Here is a 21,433-nt window from a genome sequence, read left to right on the forward strand (position 1 = left end):
TACTAAAACGAATTCGAAAAAAGAAAAACTGTCTGAATGAAAGTTGTTGTTCTGAACTTATTTTAGTTGTAAGGAAAAAAAAACTCCATAAGTAATTTGTTAAAAATGATAATATAGTAGTTAAAAGTTCAGTTTAGGCAAATTTCTCATAATATAAGCCTGATATCTCTACTAAAATTCAAAAACACTATAGATATTAATACAGATTCTGAAATGTGCGGAAAATACCTTTAAAGTAATTCCCATATGACATTTTTCCTATAATTCTATCAGAAGCTATGAAGATTTTTTGGCCAAAACCTAAATTCATATGGCAAAATATCTATTTTGCAAAAGTGGGGGACTCGAAATCGGACGTAGAGCTATGGTGTCTTCATCAATTTTTTTTAGAATCATCTGTAGATTACGGTTTTGCTATACTCCTGATGGAAAAAAATTTGACCCGCTCTAATATATTGTTACGAATGTTGGCGGCACTAAGGGGTACTGCCATCTCTAGGCCGATGCTAAGCAGTGACGTGAATTCACATCAATAATTCAATCATTACGTCTACACATACGCGTGCACGCGTCGGAGAAGCAACGCACAAGCACATGCAGATATCTTATCTGAAATGCTCCTAAAGGTATGCAATTGTAATTGTGGAAGTGTCGCTCACACATACAAGCGCATGGGGTATGAGAGAAGCTATACAAATTATACATCTGCAGTTGTAGCTGAGAAATTTATAACTAACTAGTAAGTGCTGGAATTAGAAAAGCTTAGAAATATGCAACGAGGAGGTTGGACAGTATAAAAGGGCGACAACAGTGGAGGCGAGTAATCAGTTTTATTTAAGCTATCAGTCAGTTTGGTTATTAAGCAAGCTAGTTGCAAAGTATAAGTGTTATTGTGAAGTACTTTAATAAAGGCCATTTTTCCATTATTCAATATTGGAGTTATTTATTCAACAGTTTAGCGATACGAACGTTAGCAGAAGATTGCAAATAAGGGGAATTGCAGTAAATTCGTTACAATATATTTATGCACTAAATATTTTCTTTGTCAAAATGGGATGACGATCTATTTTGGCCGGTCGTCCACCCAACGTACACATCAAGTGCTTTGTTGTGATTTCGGGTGTTTAAATAATTTCAGCATATTTCTTCAAACAACCAAAAACAGTCGAATAGGCGTGACGCTTTCCTTTTTTTTTTGTAATCTGTCATTTTTCATTTCACATCTCTTGAAGACGCGTTAATTGTTTTTTACTGTTTATTTTTATATTATAATTTTTATTTATGTCGTTTTAGTATTTTTTATGCGTTTCGAAATTGTTTGTTTTTAAATGTCCAACTGTGTGATATGATTTATTGTGATTTACATATTTCGTTTGACCATTCAGTTTGATGTGTTTACTCGAGATCAGACGGCCATTTTTGGATTTATTTTCAGAAACAGATGGCGGCTGAAATTTTAAAGTTGCTGCTTCGGCGACATTGATAAAATAATAAAATAAAAGTTTAAATTAGTAAAACGGACGCAAATCCGTTGTGCTAAGACCATGGTTCAACTAAATGGTTGGCTCATCTCTACAGCAACCACATACCTTTGTTCAGATCGTCAAAATCTGCGTGTTGGTGTAAGGCGAATAGAATGGAGAGAAAACACAAAACTTTGCAATTCTCGTGTGTTGTGGGAAAATAATGCGCTAAATTAGATGTATTTACTGAAAAAATAATTTTTCTTACAAAAAATTGACCACCACGGCAGTAAATTATTATCAATGAGTTGGTTACATTTTACGTTTGCCATCTCCTTTTGACAATCCCTATACCAGTGAAATGAAAAAAATAAAATCAGCTGATGAGATGAGCCAACCATATAATTGAGCCATGGCTAAGACTGTGCAACTCTACGCGGTGTTGAGTTTTTGCGCTGTTATCAAGGGTGGTATCACTGGCGCTCATGTGATGTTTCGTGGCGCAGTGATGCCAGAGAACCTTAACTAGTACAACATCTTCTTAGACCAAACAAAAATTGACAACACTTCAAATCATCTGTTAACCGCTAGATTCGGTTATCGAAATGTGCTGCGTAATAGCTTAAGATATGTATGAGGAAATCCATTTTTCGGTTTCGCTTCCACTCAATGGCGCCGGTATCGCTTGACGCAATTACGCTAGCACATTGCTTTGATATCGGCCATAGCGTTGACTTCACGGAATCAGGGTATAAAATTCGGTAATACCTTATCGCCAGTAGCGCTAACACACTCAGTTGACACCGGCCTTGGCGTTGGTGCCTAATGTCCTTAGGTTAGGCTTAGTTAGAACGCATTTCACCCACAACCATGGCTGTACAAAGGCACCTTATTTTATGGGCAGGTTCTGAAGACCTCCAAGTACTTCTACTCACCACGGTACCTTACTTGAAGTCTCTGGGCCGAATTTGAACTCGCAGCAACATCGTCCCACTTCAGACAAGTCTCCTATAGCTATGCGGTCAATAGGTGTTTCCGTCGTGCCTAAGCGCTTAAAGCATAAGCTTTGACCTCGCCCTGGCTATTGTATATCTAATTTCCTTTAACTCCACGTGAACATTCCCATCTGAGCAACTCCGTTTTTCCATACAACTCTCCAGTTCAGAGTTCCTATCAAGGAGGAATGCAGCGAGAAAACATGCCCAGTTGCAGAAAATCGAGGGTCAGATTATATCAATCCAGTTTTATTGCCACAACGCACAGAGACGACTCATAGAAGGTTAGAAGGAAATACGTAGCAGGGGGGGGGGCTCTTTTATTCCGGCTTTGTGTTCTGGTGAGGGATCCTGCTGATGAACTGGCAGTCCTTGTCAGGGGAACATTTCTGCATACACTGAGGTAGGTTTTACACTGGTTTCTGGAATCCGGGGTCTTAGAAAATCTAAAACTGTTTGGTTTACGAGAAGTTACAGGGGTTCCTGGTTTCCGGGACCTTTGAATAAGTGGAAAATTGTTTTGTTAGCGATGAGTTTCAACATTCCGGATTTAGACCACCCTTAATTGGAACTTGTCGGAACTGCAGCACTCAGATTATTCTAGCGAAGCCCCGAGCAAGCCAACTAAATTTGCTCCACCGTCTCAAACTCCTCACGGAACTCCAACACTTACATACATCGCTTCCCAAGGTAGTCGGTTCTATGTACCGGAGCGACTCGGGATTTTTCCCGACCAAGGATTGTCATTTCAGTGTAACCCCATTTAATTTGTTGCGTTCCTCAAATTGTCATCCTCCCAGCAGCTCCTTGCAGCGGGACTGCTCCATATTCTCTTGCTCCGGGAAGGTATCGAATCCGGGTCCGTCTCCTGACGCCGGTCCTGAGAAATGGTTTTGTTGCATCTGCCGGAAAAGAATCTTTTTAGGACGGTCATACTCTGTTCAGTGTGTCTCGTGTAAGGGATGGTTGCATCGGAGAGGTTGTTCTGGGCTTGATCCCAAAACCCGACGTCCACGTAACTTTTATAATTGTGCGATAGAGTGAGCAAGCTGGAAGGTTTATTGAACTGGAGAGAACAGCAACTGCTCAGCAGTGCTGTGGACATTGTTGGTGTGCCGCAACTAACAAGTGACAATGCAAGTGAAGTCACAAAAAATCTTTTAGGATCTGCTTTTGGCATAACTGTCTGACGACATAACCAGATGCTATGTAAAAAAAATAAAGCAGGGAACTGAATCTTCTCATTTGAGAAATGTGGTGCGAGTGCACTTTGCTTCAGCTGAAATGAAGAGTAAAATAATGTCGAGCAAACGTAAGATGAAGAGAAAATTAACTACCGAAGTTCTTGGTGATACAAACAAAAGCAATATATTTATTAACGACAGTCTCACCAGCTACAATCGAGCTCTGTTCACAGTGGCAAAAAAAATAAAAAAAGAGAAATGTTATAAATATCTGTGGGTTAAGAATGGCAGTATTTTGATGAAAAAGGCTGATAATGACGTGGTTGTCTATTTAAGAACTTTTGACGATTTGTCAAAAGTGAGTTAGTTTTCCTTTTTATTTCTTTTTTCTTTTTATTAATAATAACGGCGGCCACCGTGGTGTGATGGTAGCGTGCTCCGCCTATCACACCGTATGCCCTGGGTTCAACTCCCGGGCAAAGCAACATAAAAATTTTAGAAATAAGATTTTTCAATTAAAAGAAAATTTTTCTAAGCTGGGTCGCCCCTCGGCAGTGTCTGGCAAGCGCTCCGATTGCCATGAAAAGCTCTCAGTGAAAACTCATCTGCCTTGCAGATGCCGTTCGGAGTCGGCATAAAACATGTAGGTTCCGTCCGGCCAATTTGTAGGGAAAAATCAAGAGGAGCACGACGCAAATTGGAAGAGAAGCTCGGCCTTAGATCTCTTCGGAGGTTATCGCGCCTTACATTTATTTTTTTTTTTATTTATTTAATAATAAATTAAATGGTCTCTTTCGATTTTTTAAATAATAACAGCCACTTCGTAATCAGCCCAATCAAAGATTTAAATTTATTATGTAATACTAGTGACTCTTTTGTTGTTGTCCATCAAAACATACGCAGTCTTCGGAAAAATTTTGATTTGTTGCTCTGTAATTTGGTATTATTTAAAATCAAACCGGATTTAATTTTTGTTTCCGAAATATGGATATACTGTCACGAAATACGTGACTTTACTATACCTGGCTATACTTTCTTTGCAAATACAAATGACCGATATTCAGCGGGATGATATTACGAGTGCTGACATTTTAAAGATATCTTTAAGGTTGGATTCCAAAGTTTTCAGTTTCATGTGTGTCTACAGGCTACACTCGGTCGCTACTCAGACATTTTTGGATGAGTTTTCAAATCTTCTTTGCAGTGAAAATTCTGGTAACTTTTTTATTCTAGGTGACCTTAATTTATATATCCTCAACCTAAATGCTATAACTGATAGCTACTTAATGCTTATGACTAATCATGGGCTAACATCCTTTTTAAATGAACCTACTCGTAGTGTTTCTGGGAGCTGTCTCGACCATGTATTTGTTCGCAGCAGCAGTTATATATTTAATATTGTTACTGGTATAAATCTCAATCTCAACATTACAGATCATTCTATGACAGGCTTAGTAATAAACATTACACGCAAAAAAACAATCCCGAATAGCAGTAATGCTAATTCTAAATTCACCAGGATTAATTTCGGTTCCCTCAACCAAAGCCTACGGTTTGAGTTCTGGGACTTAGTTTATGCTGAAGATAACGTTTCTGTTGCATACCAAATCTTCTTAAATATCTTTATTAGCCATATACAGGCAGCAAGCTTTTCTTTCACTCCACCTAGGTCTGAAATAAAGTTGAAGCCTTGGATCAGCAAGCGGTTGGTTAAAACCATCCGCCTTAAAAATAAGCTTGGGAGAAAGTGCGCTCAATATTCGTCCAATACGAGGATTCGTAATCGGTATAGAGGCTTATGTAAAAAGTTAAGGAAAAAATTCCGTTTTGAGCGCGAAAGTTTCTATAGAAACGAGTTCAGAGCATCGCATGGGAACCCAAAGAAGGAATGGAAGGTAATAAACAATATTTTTAATCGGGGTTCTAAATCAGTCGACTCATCAATTATTTTATTACAAAGTGGTGTAAACATTTCTGATCCCAAAATTGTAGCAAATATCTTTAACTGTCACTTTTCTTCAGTCGGTCTAACTCACACAATTGCAGGCACATGCGAAACTTCGATGATTAACCCTATATTTTCGACCTCAGGCAGCAGCTTTTACTTTGTACCTTTTACCGGCGCTGAAATATTAAAGGCAGTTAATTCTTTAGATAACTCCAGATCTTGTGGCTCTGATGGAATTTCCAATCAGGTTTTGAAAAATGTCGCTTTAAATTTAGTCGATATTTTAGTTTATTTGTTTAACAAAAGTATCTTTTCTGGAATTTTTCCTACTGACTTGAAATGTGCTGTAGTCATTCCCTTATTTAAAATGGGTGACAAAAAAGATATAAACAATTACCAACCAATTTCTTTACTCTCTTCCATCTCGAAAACTTTTGAAAAGCTTGTTAAACGTAGAATTCTTGAATTTCTTAACAACAAAAATTTTTTCAGCCCGATGCAATTTGGTTTTCGATGTGGACGAAGATGCCCTCTTGAACTTTTGTTCCTTTATATATAGCGAGTTAGACAAAAAAAAGAACTGTGCTGGCCTATTTGTAGATATCACGAAAGCATTTGATATGGTAGATCACCAAATCTTGTTAAATAAATTACATTGCGTGGGCTTTCGTGGCTTTATGTATAATTGGCTGAAATCTTACTTATCAGGAAGAGCGCAAAAAGTTAAGGTTGGCAGTTGTTTCAGTGATTCTGTTACTATTAACCTGGGAGTACCCCAAGGTTCTGTCTTAGGTCCGACATTGTTCTTAGTTTATTTGAATTCCTTATTTTCCTTGCCCTTTTTTGGGAAGGTTACCGCGTTTGCAGATGATCTTGCTTATAGCCTATAGTTCAACGAACTATCTAGATTTGGTAGCAGGTGTCAACTATGATGTTCATCTGTTGAGAGTGTGGTTTGCTACACATAAAATGATTGTTAGCAGGAAAACGCAGATGATGTATTTCGATTTACATTCAAAAATCTCTCCCGATATTAATATTATATTCCACGCCACTGACTGCGAACATTTTGCTCTAAACAATTTGTTGTGCTCTGGAACGTGGTATAATTCTGAAACAACTTGTAGCGACAAGTGTTTTCTAATTGAAAGAGTTAAAGTCTTCCAATATCTGGGAATTTCTGTGGACCAATCCTAAGTCAACACATATTTCTCGCCTGAAGTCCTACATGCGATCCACAGTTCGCTATTTTTATAGTCTGAGGAAGATATGTTCAAACGCAACGCTTAGAACAATCTACTACGCGTTGGTGCACTCAAGGCTTCAATATGGCATATGCTGTTGGGGGTGTGCTTCTCACAATAATATCCAGCAACTTCTTATTACTCAAAAATTTTTCATAAGGAAGATATGCAACGTTAACCGTTTTCACCACAGCATGGACTTATTCAGGGAAATGAAAATTCTTCCGGTAAAGCACATGTACTATTATAAAACGTAAAAACTATTTTTTATTCGCTGTGGGTATTTACACAGCCTCGTCTCTGATAATTATAACTTAAGGCAAAACTCACTGGGACTTGTTGTTGTTCCCACTTCTCGTACTACTCATTTTAATAACTTCTTTACTATCGTTTCTTGTAAAGTCTTCAATAAGATACCTGCGACTATGCGTGTCATTAGGAATTTGCGAGAATTTTAAAAAAATGTTAAATCATTTTTATTAGAGCTGTCACACGACGAGATCAAAACTTTGCTGAACCCTGTTACTTAATGAACTGAAACCAAAATTGTTATTTTTAATGCTTTATTATTTTCATTATTTAACTCATTGAACTTATGGATTATCTTTACCTTCACCCCACACATATCGTACATGTTCATTAATCTTAATTTGTGACGGCATTCAACACTAAAATTGCATACTATTTTACTGAATGCCTTCACTTTCTTTCATTTATTAATATTTTTTTTAAGTTAAGTTCCTATTGTATACATATATGTAACAAACTTATTGAAAGAATGAATAAATCTAATCTAATCTAATCTAAAATCTTTTGTGGCTCCTTGCTGTTCACGTCCCGTACTCTACGTAGTCTACGCCTTAGCGCCCCCCTACTACCTTCCAGCAGCCCAGCTGCTCAGCAAGCCACAACTAGTACCCGCTGTTGCTCGCGCCCCACGGCGCCAACAACTCAAACAGCTGCTACCACTCATAACTACTATCTTCGTAGTAGAGTTGGTCCGTCTTCTCCCCCCCCCCCCCCCCCGCCAAGTCCCAGGGCCACAACAGCAGTTGCGTCTTGGCCTTCCTCAACCCAGGCGTAGTCACCCGTCACTTACTCCCAGAGTGGCGACGTCTCCCCTATGCACTTCAGAATTCTGCAGTTACACTGCAATGGATTAACTGGGAAGATCACGGAGATAGTTGATTTCATGAAGGGGTACAACATCCGCATTGCTGCGATTCAAGAGATTAAACTCACAGCAAGATCTGCACTGCAAACCTGTTCTGGGTATAATGTCCACAGAAAAGATCGCATGAGCGGAAATGGAGGCAGCCTCGCGTTTATCATACACCACTCTGTGCAATATCATATATTTGATCCTGGCATCGACCGCAGGGACAATGTCTTAGAACGTCAAAGCCTATCTGTCCGGTCAGGCGATGCAAACCTAGAAATCATCAACATCTACATCCCTCCTGCCACCTGTTGCCCAAGTGGATACCGCCCTAATATTAGCGCCTTACTCACTGGCAACAATCGCATTATCTTAGGCGACTTTAATGCCCATCACGATCTATGGCATTCAAACTTGCGGGCGGACAGTAGGGGTGAGATGTTGGCGGATTAAATAGAAGAAACGACGTTCTGCACAATAAACGGAGACGCCCCCACACGTATGGTAGGAAGCTGTCACAGTTCGCCGGATATCTCAATCGTGAGCGCAGAACTCGTAAACTGCGTCAACTGGCAACCGATGGTAATATTGGCATCTGACCACCTTCCTATACTTATTTCGTTCGAGCGTATCGCCGACTTCATCGTTACAGAAAAACGCACTTTCATAAACTTTAAAAAAGGAAAGTGGGAGGAATACCAATCTTTTACAGACAACCTCTTTGCTGCCCTCCCTATCCCGACCGATGCCCACCAAGGGGAGCGTGCTTTCCGCAAGGTCATTGAATCCGTCTCGGCACGTTTCATTCCCGCCGGGAGAATTCCCGAAATTCGGCCCCACTTCCCGGCGGAGGCCGCAAATTTAGCGAGAGAACATAACCTTATAAGACAGCTCGACCCAGGCGACCCCCAAATAAGGGATATAAACCAACGCATCAGATTGCTTGTGGATGAACACAAGCGGGCGAAATAGGAGGAGCACCTAAGAGGTTGTAACCTCTCTGCCGGTGTGGGTAAACTTTGGTCCACCGTAAAGTCCCTATCGAATCCGTCTAAGCACAATGACAAAGTTTCCATCGCCTTCGGCGATAAAGTGCTGTAGGATTCGAAAAAATGCGCGAGCGCTTTCTGCCGTCAATATGTAATGCATTCTATGGTCGACAAAGATAGACGGAGGGCCAACAGACACGCACATAAACATAAATTCAGCGCGTCACCAATTACCATCACCGCCAGAGAGGTTGAAGATGCCATTGGTCACGCTAAACCATCCAAAGCAGTGGGCCCAGACGGCATAGCCATGCCGATGCTTAAAAGCCTAGGGAAAGAGGGTTTCAAATACTTAGCACATGTCTTCAACCTGTCTCTTTCCACCTGTGTCATACCCGAAAAATGGAAAATGACCAAGCTGGTCCCGCTACTAAAGCCTGGGAAACCAGCTAACATAGGAGAGTCGTATCGTCCGATATCTCTCCTATCGCCAGTAGCAAAGACGCTTGAAGCCATTTTGCTCCCTTACTTCCAAGCAAATTTGCAGCTAGCCTCTCATCAGCATGGCTTCAGAAAACTCCATAGCACCCCCACCGCTATAAATGCCATCAGCACCCAGATAAATTGCGGTTTAAATCAAAACTCCCACCATAGAACAGTACTCGCAGCGCTAGACCTATCAAAAGCTTTTGATACGGTCAACCTTGGCATGTTACTGCAAGACCTGGAAGGGTCTACCATTCCCCCATGTCTTAAAAGGTGGACCGCAAATTATCTGGGTGGTCGGCAGGCATAGGTGCAATTTAGAAACGAAACATCAAAACCAAGAAGAATTAAACAAGGGGTGCCACAGGGTGGTGTCCTATCCCTACTTTTGTTTAATTTCTACATATCTAAGCTACCTTCACCACCAGAAGGAGTCACTATCGTTTCATACGCCGATGACTGCACAATAATGGCCACAGGCCCAGGCCCACAGATCGATGAGCTCTGCAACAGAATAAACGGCTACCTCCCTGATCTCTCCAGTTTCTTCGCCTCGCGAAACCTGGCATTATTACCGACTAAATCTTTCGCGACCTTATTTACAACATGGACGTCCCAAATGTCGACCATTTTGAACATCCACGTCGATGGCACTACGCTACCCACTGTCCAACACTCCAAAATCTTGGGTGTAACGTTTGATCAGGATCTACATTTTGGTGAGCACGCAGCCGCAATTGTTTCGAAAATCCAGAGCCGTAATAAAATCCTCAAATCCCTTGCTGGCAGTACCTGGGGAAAAGATAAAGAAACGCTCATTACTACATACAAAGCAATTGGCCAGCCGATTGCATGCTACGCGTCACATATATGGTCGCCAAGCCTAAAAACTACTCACTGGAAGAAGCTACAGGCCTGCCAAAATACTGCTCTCAGAACCGCCACGGGCTGTCTTCTTATCAGGGAGAGAAATGAGATGCTAACCAAACAGTTGCTGTTAAATACCCAGAAACCTGGGCATCCCAACAGGCATCTGATTGATGAGTCAACACCGCCTAGGGCTTAAGGAGTCATCTCCGGTAGCATTTTGAGGAAATACGGCACCTGAGAACCCAGCCGTATGAAGCAAAAAAACACAAGCAGGTCCTTGGTGAACTCCACAAACAGGCGTCGGACTTTTATGTCAGGAATTGCCCGGTGAATCCAGTACTCAAAGAAAAGTACCCAAAACTTGCGGAAGAGGAACGCATACTCCCCAGGGAAACGCGTGTCACTTTTGCTCAACTTCGTTCTGGATACTGTAACAGGTTAAACTCTTACCTATCCAGAAGCAACCCCGACATACAAAATGTATGCCCCGCTTGCAATGTGTCCCCACATGACACCAACCATCTCTTTAATTGTAATGTGGAACCAGCGCCTCTAAAACCCCTTTCATTATGGTCCACCCCTGTTGAAACAGCAAGTTTCCTTGGACTTCCGTTAGAGGATATTGATGACAATTTGTGATCGGTCGCGGCTGTTAGGTGGGGCGAAGCACTGCTACAACAACAACAACAACAACTTACATACATCTCTGATCCAAAGCGGCATACCTGATTCTATCAAAAGCACTCCCCGCAGTTTTGAAGGAGTGTTGCAGACTGCAGACTGCTTACATCCATTGCGTAAATGACTTTTGTATGCTCCGCTAGAAGCACCTGCCCAACGGTCTATGGAATGTCTTTTTTGACTCGTAGAACTTTTGTGTCAGTGGATTTTAGTTATTTCTTACGACAGCCATGCCTACCGCGTTAATATTCTAAGCGCCTTAATCCGATGAGTAAAATATTCCACCGTATCATATATGTACCTCTAGGCAGAAAGTGAAATAAAATCAGAAGTTCTCTATCTAACGTACGCGGTCCAGACGCACAGAAAATACTACTTAGTTTTTTCACCCATTACTTACACTGTTGACTCAAAGACTCATACCGTACGATAGAAAAATGAGGTGATCGCACATAAAATGCTTTGCTTTCTCATTCTCCTGAGGGCAGGAAGGCAATTAAGAGACAAAACTTACAGTCAGTTGAGTATTTGACAGTACTCCGGACTGGGTACGCGGAGTTTTAGTGAACTTTTACGACGCGTAAGATCTTACTGCTAACAGCCAACCTTCTTGGGATGAACTTCATGGTTACTTTTCATAGTACAAAAACCAACTCACCTGTGTGCCTTGCGCAAACTATCACGACGTCGCACTGATGGTTCATTATTCTCCTTATTGCTATCATCTTTACGGCTCGCTTTCCTCTTCAAATACGGACTTGCATCATATTCTGTATAATCAGCATCATTGTTATTATTGACCGAAGTTGGATTGGCAAGCAATTTTGTTGTTGCAATAATTTTTTTATAAATATTTTTCACTAAAATATCTTTGGCAAAATCTACGGCAAATTCTCCACCATGACCATCGAATATGGCAAAAAATGATATGCCTGTGTTATTATTGATATTCTCCTCAATGATGTATCTGAAAGATAGGAAGAGCGAGGAAAAAAAATTTGAATAAAATTTAACAGCAAGAACAGGTGGCAGATTGGCACAATCATTGCCGGTCGATAGGTTAATTAAGAAAATAGAAAAAGGGGAGGGAAATGCATAGTGAGGCAATTTGTTGTAGACAAAGTTCATTTGTTTCATGGCGGAACTATACAAGGTGGCAGCATGGGACAGCTGATCATAAACCTTTTTTATTTGATTTGATACATAAACTTCCGGGGCAGTACTATTTTGACATTGGCCCATCGAATTTACAAAAACAAAGTGCATGGAACTTGTATTTATGTATGTAGGTATCTCACCATGCTGCCACCTTGTATGGTTCCGCCATGATTTGTTTATTGCGTGTGGAAATATGTTTATTGTGTGCCTACAGCTGGATGTATGTACATATATATTAGGGTGGGCCGATTTGTATGGACGCAAGTTAACCGATATCGCGCCATCGATTTTTCGATAGGATTTGGGCTCAGGAAAAAAGTTCCACTACGCATACCCAAAAAAATAATTGTCGAGCCTTCGAAATTTCATTTTTTTTTACTTTTTTTCGACATTGATTTTTAAGGTTTTTTTCATGACCTACTACAAAAATTTTCAATGTCCGACCCAAATATATCCGCTAAAAACGTATTTTTTTTTTTTCAAAAACGAAAAATATTTTTTTTTCTAAAAACTGTTATCGACGTTTTTAGCGGACATTTTTGGGTCGGACAGGGTATACATTGAAAATTTTTTTAGTAGGTCATGAAAAAAACCTTAAAAATCAAAGTCGAAAAAAAGTCAAAAAATGAAATTTCGCAGGCTCGACAATTATTTTTTTTGGGTATGCGTAGTGGAACTTTTTTCCTGAGCCCAAATTCTATCAAAAAATCGATGGCGCGATAAATCGACCCACCCTAATGTACATATACTACATTTTTTTTGTAGACTATTAGTATTAATGGTTTTAGATTTTATCGTGATGAGTTTATTTCGTTATGAATGCATATGAAGCGCCAGAACATTAAATACAAAAATTTGATTTTTATCAAACAAAAGCAATTAGCTAATGAATTATTTACTTATTTTTCGTTTGCTTTGTTAATACTAGTAAAATACTTAGGCCCGAATTTTCAGTACATGTACTACGCTTAAATTTATTCTGCGGTTTTTCAGTCTACTTTAACTGAAGTTTAAGCTGAGCTTAAGCGGCCGATCTGCCAGGTTTAAACTCTATTTAACTTATTAGTTATTTGCGTTCGTTCGAAATGTCGTCGAATATACCCAACAAGCATTTAGGCTTGAGTACCATTAGAGTTCATGTTGATAACAAGGCATACTTCTAAAATCTTAAGAGTTGTTTCGAAACAGTGGCTCAACTCGAGAATCATAGCGTACTCAGCAAAAGAGGAAATCTTTTATAAAGCAAAAAATGCTATTAAGTTGAAACAATTTAATTCCCAACTAGTGGTTCTCAAATGTAAGATTTCATACTACAGTATTTTTACAAAAATAAAATAAAATATCATCATATATATTATTTCTAATTGCTGTTTTTATGTACGGGTCCTTTTTTCGCTCTTATTTGGAATCCAAATCTATAAATAAAGTTCGGGCTATTAGCGAGCTTTGGGCAATTTTGGTCATAGTGCTTTTGTTTAGCTAGGTTGAACTGGCCGGTCCATGGGGACCTCACATAGACTGAATAAGTCCGTTTGTTTAGCTATATTTTACTAAAATAATTTACTAAAAATAAACAATTGTAGCACAAAAATAAATCTATTTGTACTATGGCACTATTGTAAATATTTGCACTGCATTACCGGCAGTTGCTCTCATACGCCAGATGGCAGCGCAAGCTATAAATTTTAATTGATTGATAGAACAGCTGATTTCTGTTGATATTTGATAAGATACTTTAAGATTGGTTGCACAAGATGCGCACGCGTACGACTCGTATATAATTTATTTTTGATTAATTACGCTTCATTACTGCTATCAACCAGGTGTTTATTTCTCACAATAAACAGCGGCTGCTTTTGGTGGTACCACCTTGGAGATTTTTTTGAACTCCACCTCAACTCGATATCCAATGTAGGATATCAACTGGAGAAATGTGCTGGATGTTCATTTGAGAACTTTACATTTCCCAAAATCTCTCAAAGGTTGGATAATATAATAATGATAATAAAGTTGGAGTTTAACTCGAGAACTCAAAATTTTACAAAATTTTTCAAAGGCTGGATAGTAATTGGCGAAAATTCATTTGGTGCAAATCAGAACTGAAACAGGTTAGTTTTGGTATTGTTTACGGGAGCGCTTCGAAACTATTTCGGAATCATTTTGTAATTGTTTTCAGATGTATCTATCATCTCCCTAAAACTTAAATACATTAAAAGCCTCCAAATACAATATTAGCGGAAGGTTCAAGCACAATAGATGTAAATAAAAGTCGCAGTGCATCGAGGTCTAATAGTAATCATCTGCCTAACTCGGCTGCCGTTTGGAACTATTGCGAGAGAGGGTATTCTCAATAGGCGTGCACGAAAAAATTTACTGCAGAGTAGAGATGCCCAACGCCATCAGAGCTTCGAACACAAACTCAAGACCTTTTGTTGTCGTTTTGTCACACGCCATCGCTTTGAATGTCGAATAGTTTGCCATTACTCTACGAAGCTTTGGTGCGCTTACCTTTGCTTTAAGGCCACGTCTAGTTTTTATACCCAGCTGTACTTGTATTATAACTTTGATTGGAGAAAGGTTGGTCGAACAGGTATAAAGGAACCGAGATAGATATAGACTTCCATATATCAAAACCATCAGTATAGAAAAAAATTTGATTGAGCCATGTCCGTCCGTCTGTCCGTTAACATGATAACTTGAGTAAGTATTGAGATATCTTCACGAAATTTGGTACACGAACTTATTTGGACTCAGAATAAATTGGTATTGAAAATTAGCGAAATCGGATGATAACCACGCCCACTTTTTATATACATACATATATAACATTTTGGAAAACACAAATAACCTGATTATTTAGTAAATAATACACCTAGATTATTGAAATTTGACGTGTGGACTGATATTGAGACTCTTGATAAAAATTTGAAAAAAATGTTTAAAATGGGCGTGACGCCGCCCACTTGTGATAAAATAAATTTTACAAATATTATTAATCAAAAATCAAAAATCGTTAAACCCATCGTAACAAAATTCGGCAGAGGTTGCCTTTACTATAAGGAATGCTTTGAAGAAAAATTAACGAAATCGGTTAAGGACCACGCCCAATTTTATATAAAAGATTTTTAAAAGGGTCACGAATAAAATAAGCTATATCTTTGCAAAAAAGAGCTTTATAACAATGTTATTTCATTTCCCAAGTGGATTTATAACAATAAATAGGAAAACTTCAAATTTTGAAAAATGGGCCTGGCACCGCCCCTTTTTTGACTAAGCAATTTTCTATGTTTCGGTAGCCATAACTCGCAGAAAAATTAGTTCAGAATAGAACCATATGTATATGTATTACTGCGCAGCCTTGTAACACTATTAAGCACACAAAACAAACAACAACAACATTTAAAGTGTAAAGCTGGGCATGTAATGTTCGGTTTCACCCGAACTTAGACTTCCTTACTTGTTTTCGTAGAATCTTAATATATAATCCACATACAAATTGGCCTACCCTTGTATACATATAGGTATAAAAAAGCATTATCTTTTAAATGCCAAGGCTGGATTGATGCGAAGTTTGTGAAACTATTACACGCGTTGAAAAACAAAATAAATAATTCAGAGGAAACAACAAAAAAGAATACACACACTATTTACAAATCAACACCACCAATAGCAAAAAAAATATTTAAAAATTAAATTACATCAGCATGTAGAATAAGCATGATTAGATTTTCTCTCGAGATTTCGTTGTTGCGAGATAAGCTTACGAAATTAAAAGTGACATGATTTTGACATGAGGAAGTTTATGAGGTTTGTATTGCGGACAAAAAATTTGCGGTATACAAACTAGAAATTAAGGAATTCTGTTTACACAACTGCACGATTGCTTTTTGTAAGTACTTTATGCACCTAACTAAATAACTCTACAAAAATATTGTATTTGTTATTAATTCTCGATGCACTGTGCCTTTATTTAGATCTATCGAGCTTGACCTATGCAGCCTTTTAATGTATGTGGAAGCTTTTAATATATGTATACGGCATATCACAAAGAGATTAAGAGTAACGCGACCTAGATGGTTGAGCCGCAACGCATTCGCAGGAGATGTGAACCGCCGTCCACCATCATCCAGCTCACAATATTCCGCTTATTTGAAACCTTCTGCTAACGTTCGAATCGCTAAACTGTTGAATAAATCAATCCAATATTCTGCATTGCAAAATGGTCTTTATTAGACTACTTTGGGCGTAGTACAATTATACTTCACTTCGCAACTGATAGCGTGTTTAAATCAAACATATTGATCATTCCTTAGCTTGCGCTGCTTTTATACTCTGTTGCCTCGTCCACATATTTCTACTAAGGTCTAGACGTTTCGCCTTCTATAATTGCTGTATCTCCTGCTTGGCAATTGAGCTACATATATGCGTGTGTATGTGTGAGTAACAACTTCGGCTGATGACTACATCTGTGTGTGAGGTATCTCTTCGTTGCCTTGTATGTATGTGTGTAAATGATGATTGAAGTTTTCATGTGTGGCTTGCTTTAATGTTTTTTGTTGTTGTGTATTTACTAACAGCCTAGTGATGTCAACATTCGCCACAGTATACTACAGTGTCTTATACACTAACCCAGATTAATGAGTTTGGCTGTTATTCTCGTTGCTGGGAGTATAAACAATGTGGCCTGTATCTGCCCTGGATACTCAATCCAGTGTTGAATGCACTGCTTTTTTTCCCAGTTACTAATTTAGCAAACGATACGAGCTTCATTGATTTAGGTGTCATAATGGACCCTAAAATAGATTTTAGGTGTCATATCAAAAGTTGTGTAAAACGAGCTAAAGGACTTTTAGCATTCGTTAAACGTTGGTCAAAGGAATTCAAAGAGCCCTATATTACCAACACCCTTTTCGCCTCATTAGTAAGGCCAGTCCTAGGATATGCTTCGGTTGTGTGTAACCGCGTCATAAGATTCATTGCGATCGGTTCAAAAAAAACTTTTGCTTTTCGGGTTGTGACAAGTCGCCGCTAAGGAATCTTCCTTCCTACTACAGCCGCTTAAAGCTTTTTGCCCGCGTAACAGAGTCACAGAGAGATGTTTTGGGTATTAGTTATGGTTAAACTTACAAGAGGTTTATGTTCAACGTCCCCTTCATGCCGTCGGGACATTTCCAGCCAATTTTCTTAAGCACATGCAAGTAAAGTTTTGAAATGCGTGAACCTTTTTCTTGATTGTGCCAGGTTTTTTTTTTAATTTAAGGTAAGTGGCTTGAAAACGCGTCCTTTCCAACCTCCCAGGCAGCGAACCATAATTGCTGTTAATTGTACACCAATATAAAATAATTTTGTAAATAAAAAGAGTGGAATTGAGAATATGCATTCCAAACCACTATAAACTTCGTCCGGCTCTCGATCACTCGATTTGCGTGTGCATATCAAGTGGCTAAGTGCCACTTTGTCCAAGTGTACGGATTTACGCACTTCGATCAAATTTAGAAGAGGATGAAATTGCATCTATATTGCTGGACTATTTCGAAAATTTTTCGTGAACATGATTGCGGGAATACCTTAGAATTATTTTAAAAATACTTTCGAAATTATTTCAGAAAGAATTTGAAACCATTTCAGAACAACTTCAGGATTATTTTAGCTATCACTTTGGGACAACTTCAGTATCAGTTTAGAATCACTTGGGGATTTTTTTCGAAATCAATTGGGAATGATTTCAGCATCACTTTGTTACTATTTTCCGTATCATTTCGCGACAACTTCTGAATCATTTCGAAACTACTTCGATACCATTTTAAGGACTGTTACATGATCACTTCGATACTATTTTCGGAATTTCTTCCGGATCATTTTAAGGCTGTTTCGAAAACATTTTAGGACTGTTACGGGATCACTTTGAGATTATTTTAGGTATTATCTCGGGAAGATTTTAGAATTATTACGAGGTTTTGCCGGGACAATTTTGTGACAGTTTTGACAACGTTTCGGGTTCACTTCGGGATTATTTTAGGTATGATTTCTGGCAAGCTTTGGATGCATTTCGAAACCGTTTTGGGTGATTTCAAGCAGGCAATTAACGATTTCTCATTATGATTTATAGAATTGGTTTCTATCACGGATCGTAAAAGACCGTACGGGCCCAGAATAACGTGAGGGTTATTCTAGTTATGTATATGAAATGGTGAAATGCAAACAATTTTCAACTAAAATTAGGTTCAAATAAAAAAATAAAAAAAAATGGAACGCACATTGCTTAAGTTTTTGAAGTTTTTTCGAGCTCGGAAATCAGAACTTGGCTGAAAAAACTTTTTTTCGGCACAACAGCTTCATTCATCCAATAACGTCTTCATATGAAAAATTTTATAAAAAAAAAATTAAAACACAAAATGAAAAATAAATAATTAAAATAATTAATTTTCCAAAAAAATGCGTTAATAAAAAAAGATATTACAGAAATGAAAAAACGAAATGCGGAAAAGAAAGAAAATAAGAAAATTAACAAAAAAGAAAGAAAAAGAGGTCTGTCCTGTGGTAAAATTTATTGTTGGTGATTAATATGTAATATATACATACATGGTTTTACATGTATGTACATACATACTACATATATGCAGCTTTTTATTAAATTTATTTCGCCCAAAAAATGAGAATTCAAATTCATTAGCAATGATTTGTCTGGCGCTTTTTCCGAGTTCATTTTGGCTGACAGAATGCGCAGAGAAAATTGTTTATGAAATGTTCCATCAAAAATGTGAAATTTCTCGAATTGTGGTTTTGTGGTGTGAAAATAGTGACGATGAAAACAAAAACAAAAATATGTTGCCAACGTCGACGCAATAAAAAAAAAATAAGTGGGCGTGTGAATCGGTTCAAAAATAGAAGATGACAAAGGGGTAAAATGGGTATGTGAAATTGCTCTTTTAATACGTAAATTTCCATACATACATATGTACAGACGAATGGACATAAATCGGAATGTCAAAGTTGATTTTAATCAAGTTTGTAAAGAATTTGATTCGAACAAAATCGATTAATTTATAAACGAGCATTCCATGAAACTCGTTAGTTTTCTAATTGCTCTCCTTATTAATTTTCAAGAAGAAGAATTTAAAATTAGTATCAACCTAGAAAAAGAATAAAATTACAATTATAATTACAGAAACAAATTTAAAACTTGAATAAGTTCCAATCCTAGTTTCGCTAGCACTCATCTGTTTCTGTTCTTTTCCTGGGAGGCTCCATAGCAAAGTGAACTTTTGTGCGGAGACAGTGTGGATACTAATGTTGAATGGACCCCTTTTATCCTCAAAGTGCTCCCACCTGTGACGATTGAACACCCATTATACAAAATTGTATGAGGAATTTGTAAGTAGATGTGTATATTTACTCCAAAAAAATTGGTTCTTGGTTCTTTAGTTGCTACTGCATTCCCCGCAAATATTTTAAATGCAAAAAAGTAGAAAATAAATGACGAAAACAACGAATGTCTTAATGTGCAATAAATGCACGCAATATAATAATATTATGTTTGACGGTTTGGCGTGATATTGTGGATAATCCATTGTCTATTTTTACCATTATTATGTATTTACATATTTGTTTGCCTAATATCAATAAAATATATTACAAAAAGTTAATGACCATGACTAATGCACATCAATTAGATGCAATTGGTAATCAAAGTAATCAACAGGAATATTGGCTTTGGAACTACAACGCATCTGCTTTGCTTGATACGCTGTCACCTTTGTGCAGACTTCATGTCAGGTCATGTTTTTTCCAGGGCTATGAATTAAGTACCAATCAATTTAAAAGGTGTAACAGCAGCGCTTAGCTGGCGCCCCACACTGTGCTTTCACGTATGTACAAATGTACGCGGAGCTGCAACAAATATAGCCATAAGACTGAACAGTTAACTTAGGAGAACTAAGTTGCGGTGAGTACATAACGGTTTAGATTAAAAAAAATTTCCTGGAATCTATTATACCGCTTGTTGTCTTTTATTCACGTAAAAGGCTGCACTTCCGTACATACAAATGTATGCAGTTGCAAGTAAAGTGAGAATAAAAATCCCAATCCTTGGAGCCCGAAGATCACATTAACCACCACTAAGTATGTTCGACTAGAATATAAAGATTTGTTGCAAAATATTTAGGTAATTTACATTGTTTGTGTAATCCACTGAAATGTGGAAGTGTCGGTTGCTATCCGAAAATGGTTGCGTACCAACCTTAAGAGTTGCGTTGTTACTGCCATCTATTGAGGAATAGAATAGGAAGCTCGGTAAACGCAATCGTTTAGTGTAAAAGTACGGCAACCTGCATTTAAGGTAACGAATGTGGCGAACAACCAATCAGGTGTTCGCTTCTACTCTGTAAATACTGACGCTGCCCTCTGTAGGCAAAACTAGGTAAGGTCTTCTTAGTGATTAAGTAAATTGACTTGTAAAAATGTGATAATGTGGCAAGGCCTTTTCTGGGAAAAAGAAAGATTCAGAAATAAAGGAAGTTTTTAGAAGCCTGCGCAAAAACAAAAAACAGAATAGCTCCTGATATTTTATTTTAATAAAGAAAACATTGAGAATTAAAGCTCAGGTGTGGGTAGAATTTGCGTGACACAAACGTAATAAAAATACATAATATATAATGAATATTCATGAGCAGTTGATCAATGTTCTAAATGATGCTGGGGTGGAGTTTCCACACACAGCTACGGCAACGCAACTGCGGAGATTGCTGCAAAATGTGGTTGGAGCTGGTCAGGTCCCTTCCACTAGTATCCCAGTGAGCGCTGTCCCGAGTTTTGATATGAATTCTGATTCACCTGATGTAAATGGTCGAAATACTGCCGTCGACGCTTTTGTTTCTGGTGCTCCGTCCACTGCTGATGCTGCCGTGACTGATCTCACTGATGTCCCCGTTACTGCCGATGCCATTACGTCCGCCGATACTGATGCCACTGCTGAAACTGCTGTCATTGCCGATGCCACCACCGCTGCCGAAACTGCCGCTGTTGATACTCTAGTCATAACAAATATTGCCGCCGTCACTAACACTGAGGCCACCGTTGCTGTTAGTGCTGCCCACGTCGCCGCCACAATTGATGCCAATAACACCGCGCCCACCAGTTCGGTCAACAGGTACATTGAATCCGACACAAAACTGCTCAACGCAATCATCTCAGGGGTAAGAGAAGAAACCGAGGTTGACCGAAAAATTGCAATTTTGAAAAAAGAGAAAGAGCTTCT

General features: G+C 38.4%; 1 protein-coding gene across 4 annotated transcripts in view; it reads right to left on the reverse strand.

The window, feature by feature from the left end:
- Nucleotides 1–21,433, reverse strand: part of LOC137241133 (protein phosphatase 1L) — an 83,509-nt gene that overhangs the window by 18,507 nt on the left and 43,569 nt on the right. For all 4 annotated transcript variants that reach the window (XM_067768410.1, XM_067768409.1, XM_067768408.1 and 1 more), the window contains one exon: nt 11,678–11,986. In XM_067768410.1, coding sequence (XP_067624511.1) covers nt 11,678–11,986 — 309 coding nt within the window. The remainder of the gene's footprint in view (nt 1–11,677; nt 11,987–21,433) is intronic.

This window comes from Eurosta solidaginis, chromosome 2 (genome assembly GCF_040869045.1).
Source record: "Eurosta solidaginis isolate ZX-2024a chromosome 2, ASM4086904v1, whole genome shotgun sequence".
In the NCBI taxonomy this organism is placed as follows: Eukaryota; Metazoa; Arthropoda; class Insecta; order Diptera; family Tephritidae; genus Eurosta; species Eurosta solidaginis.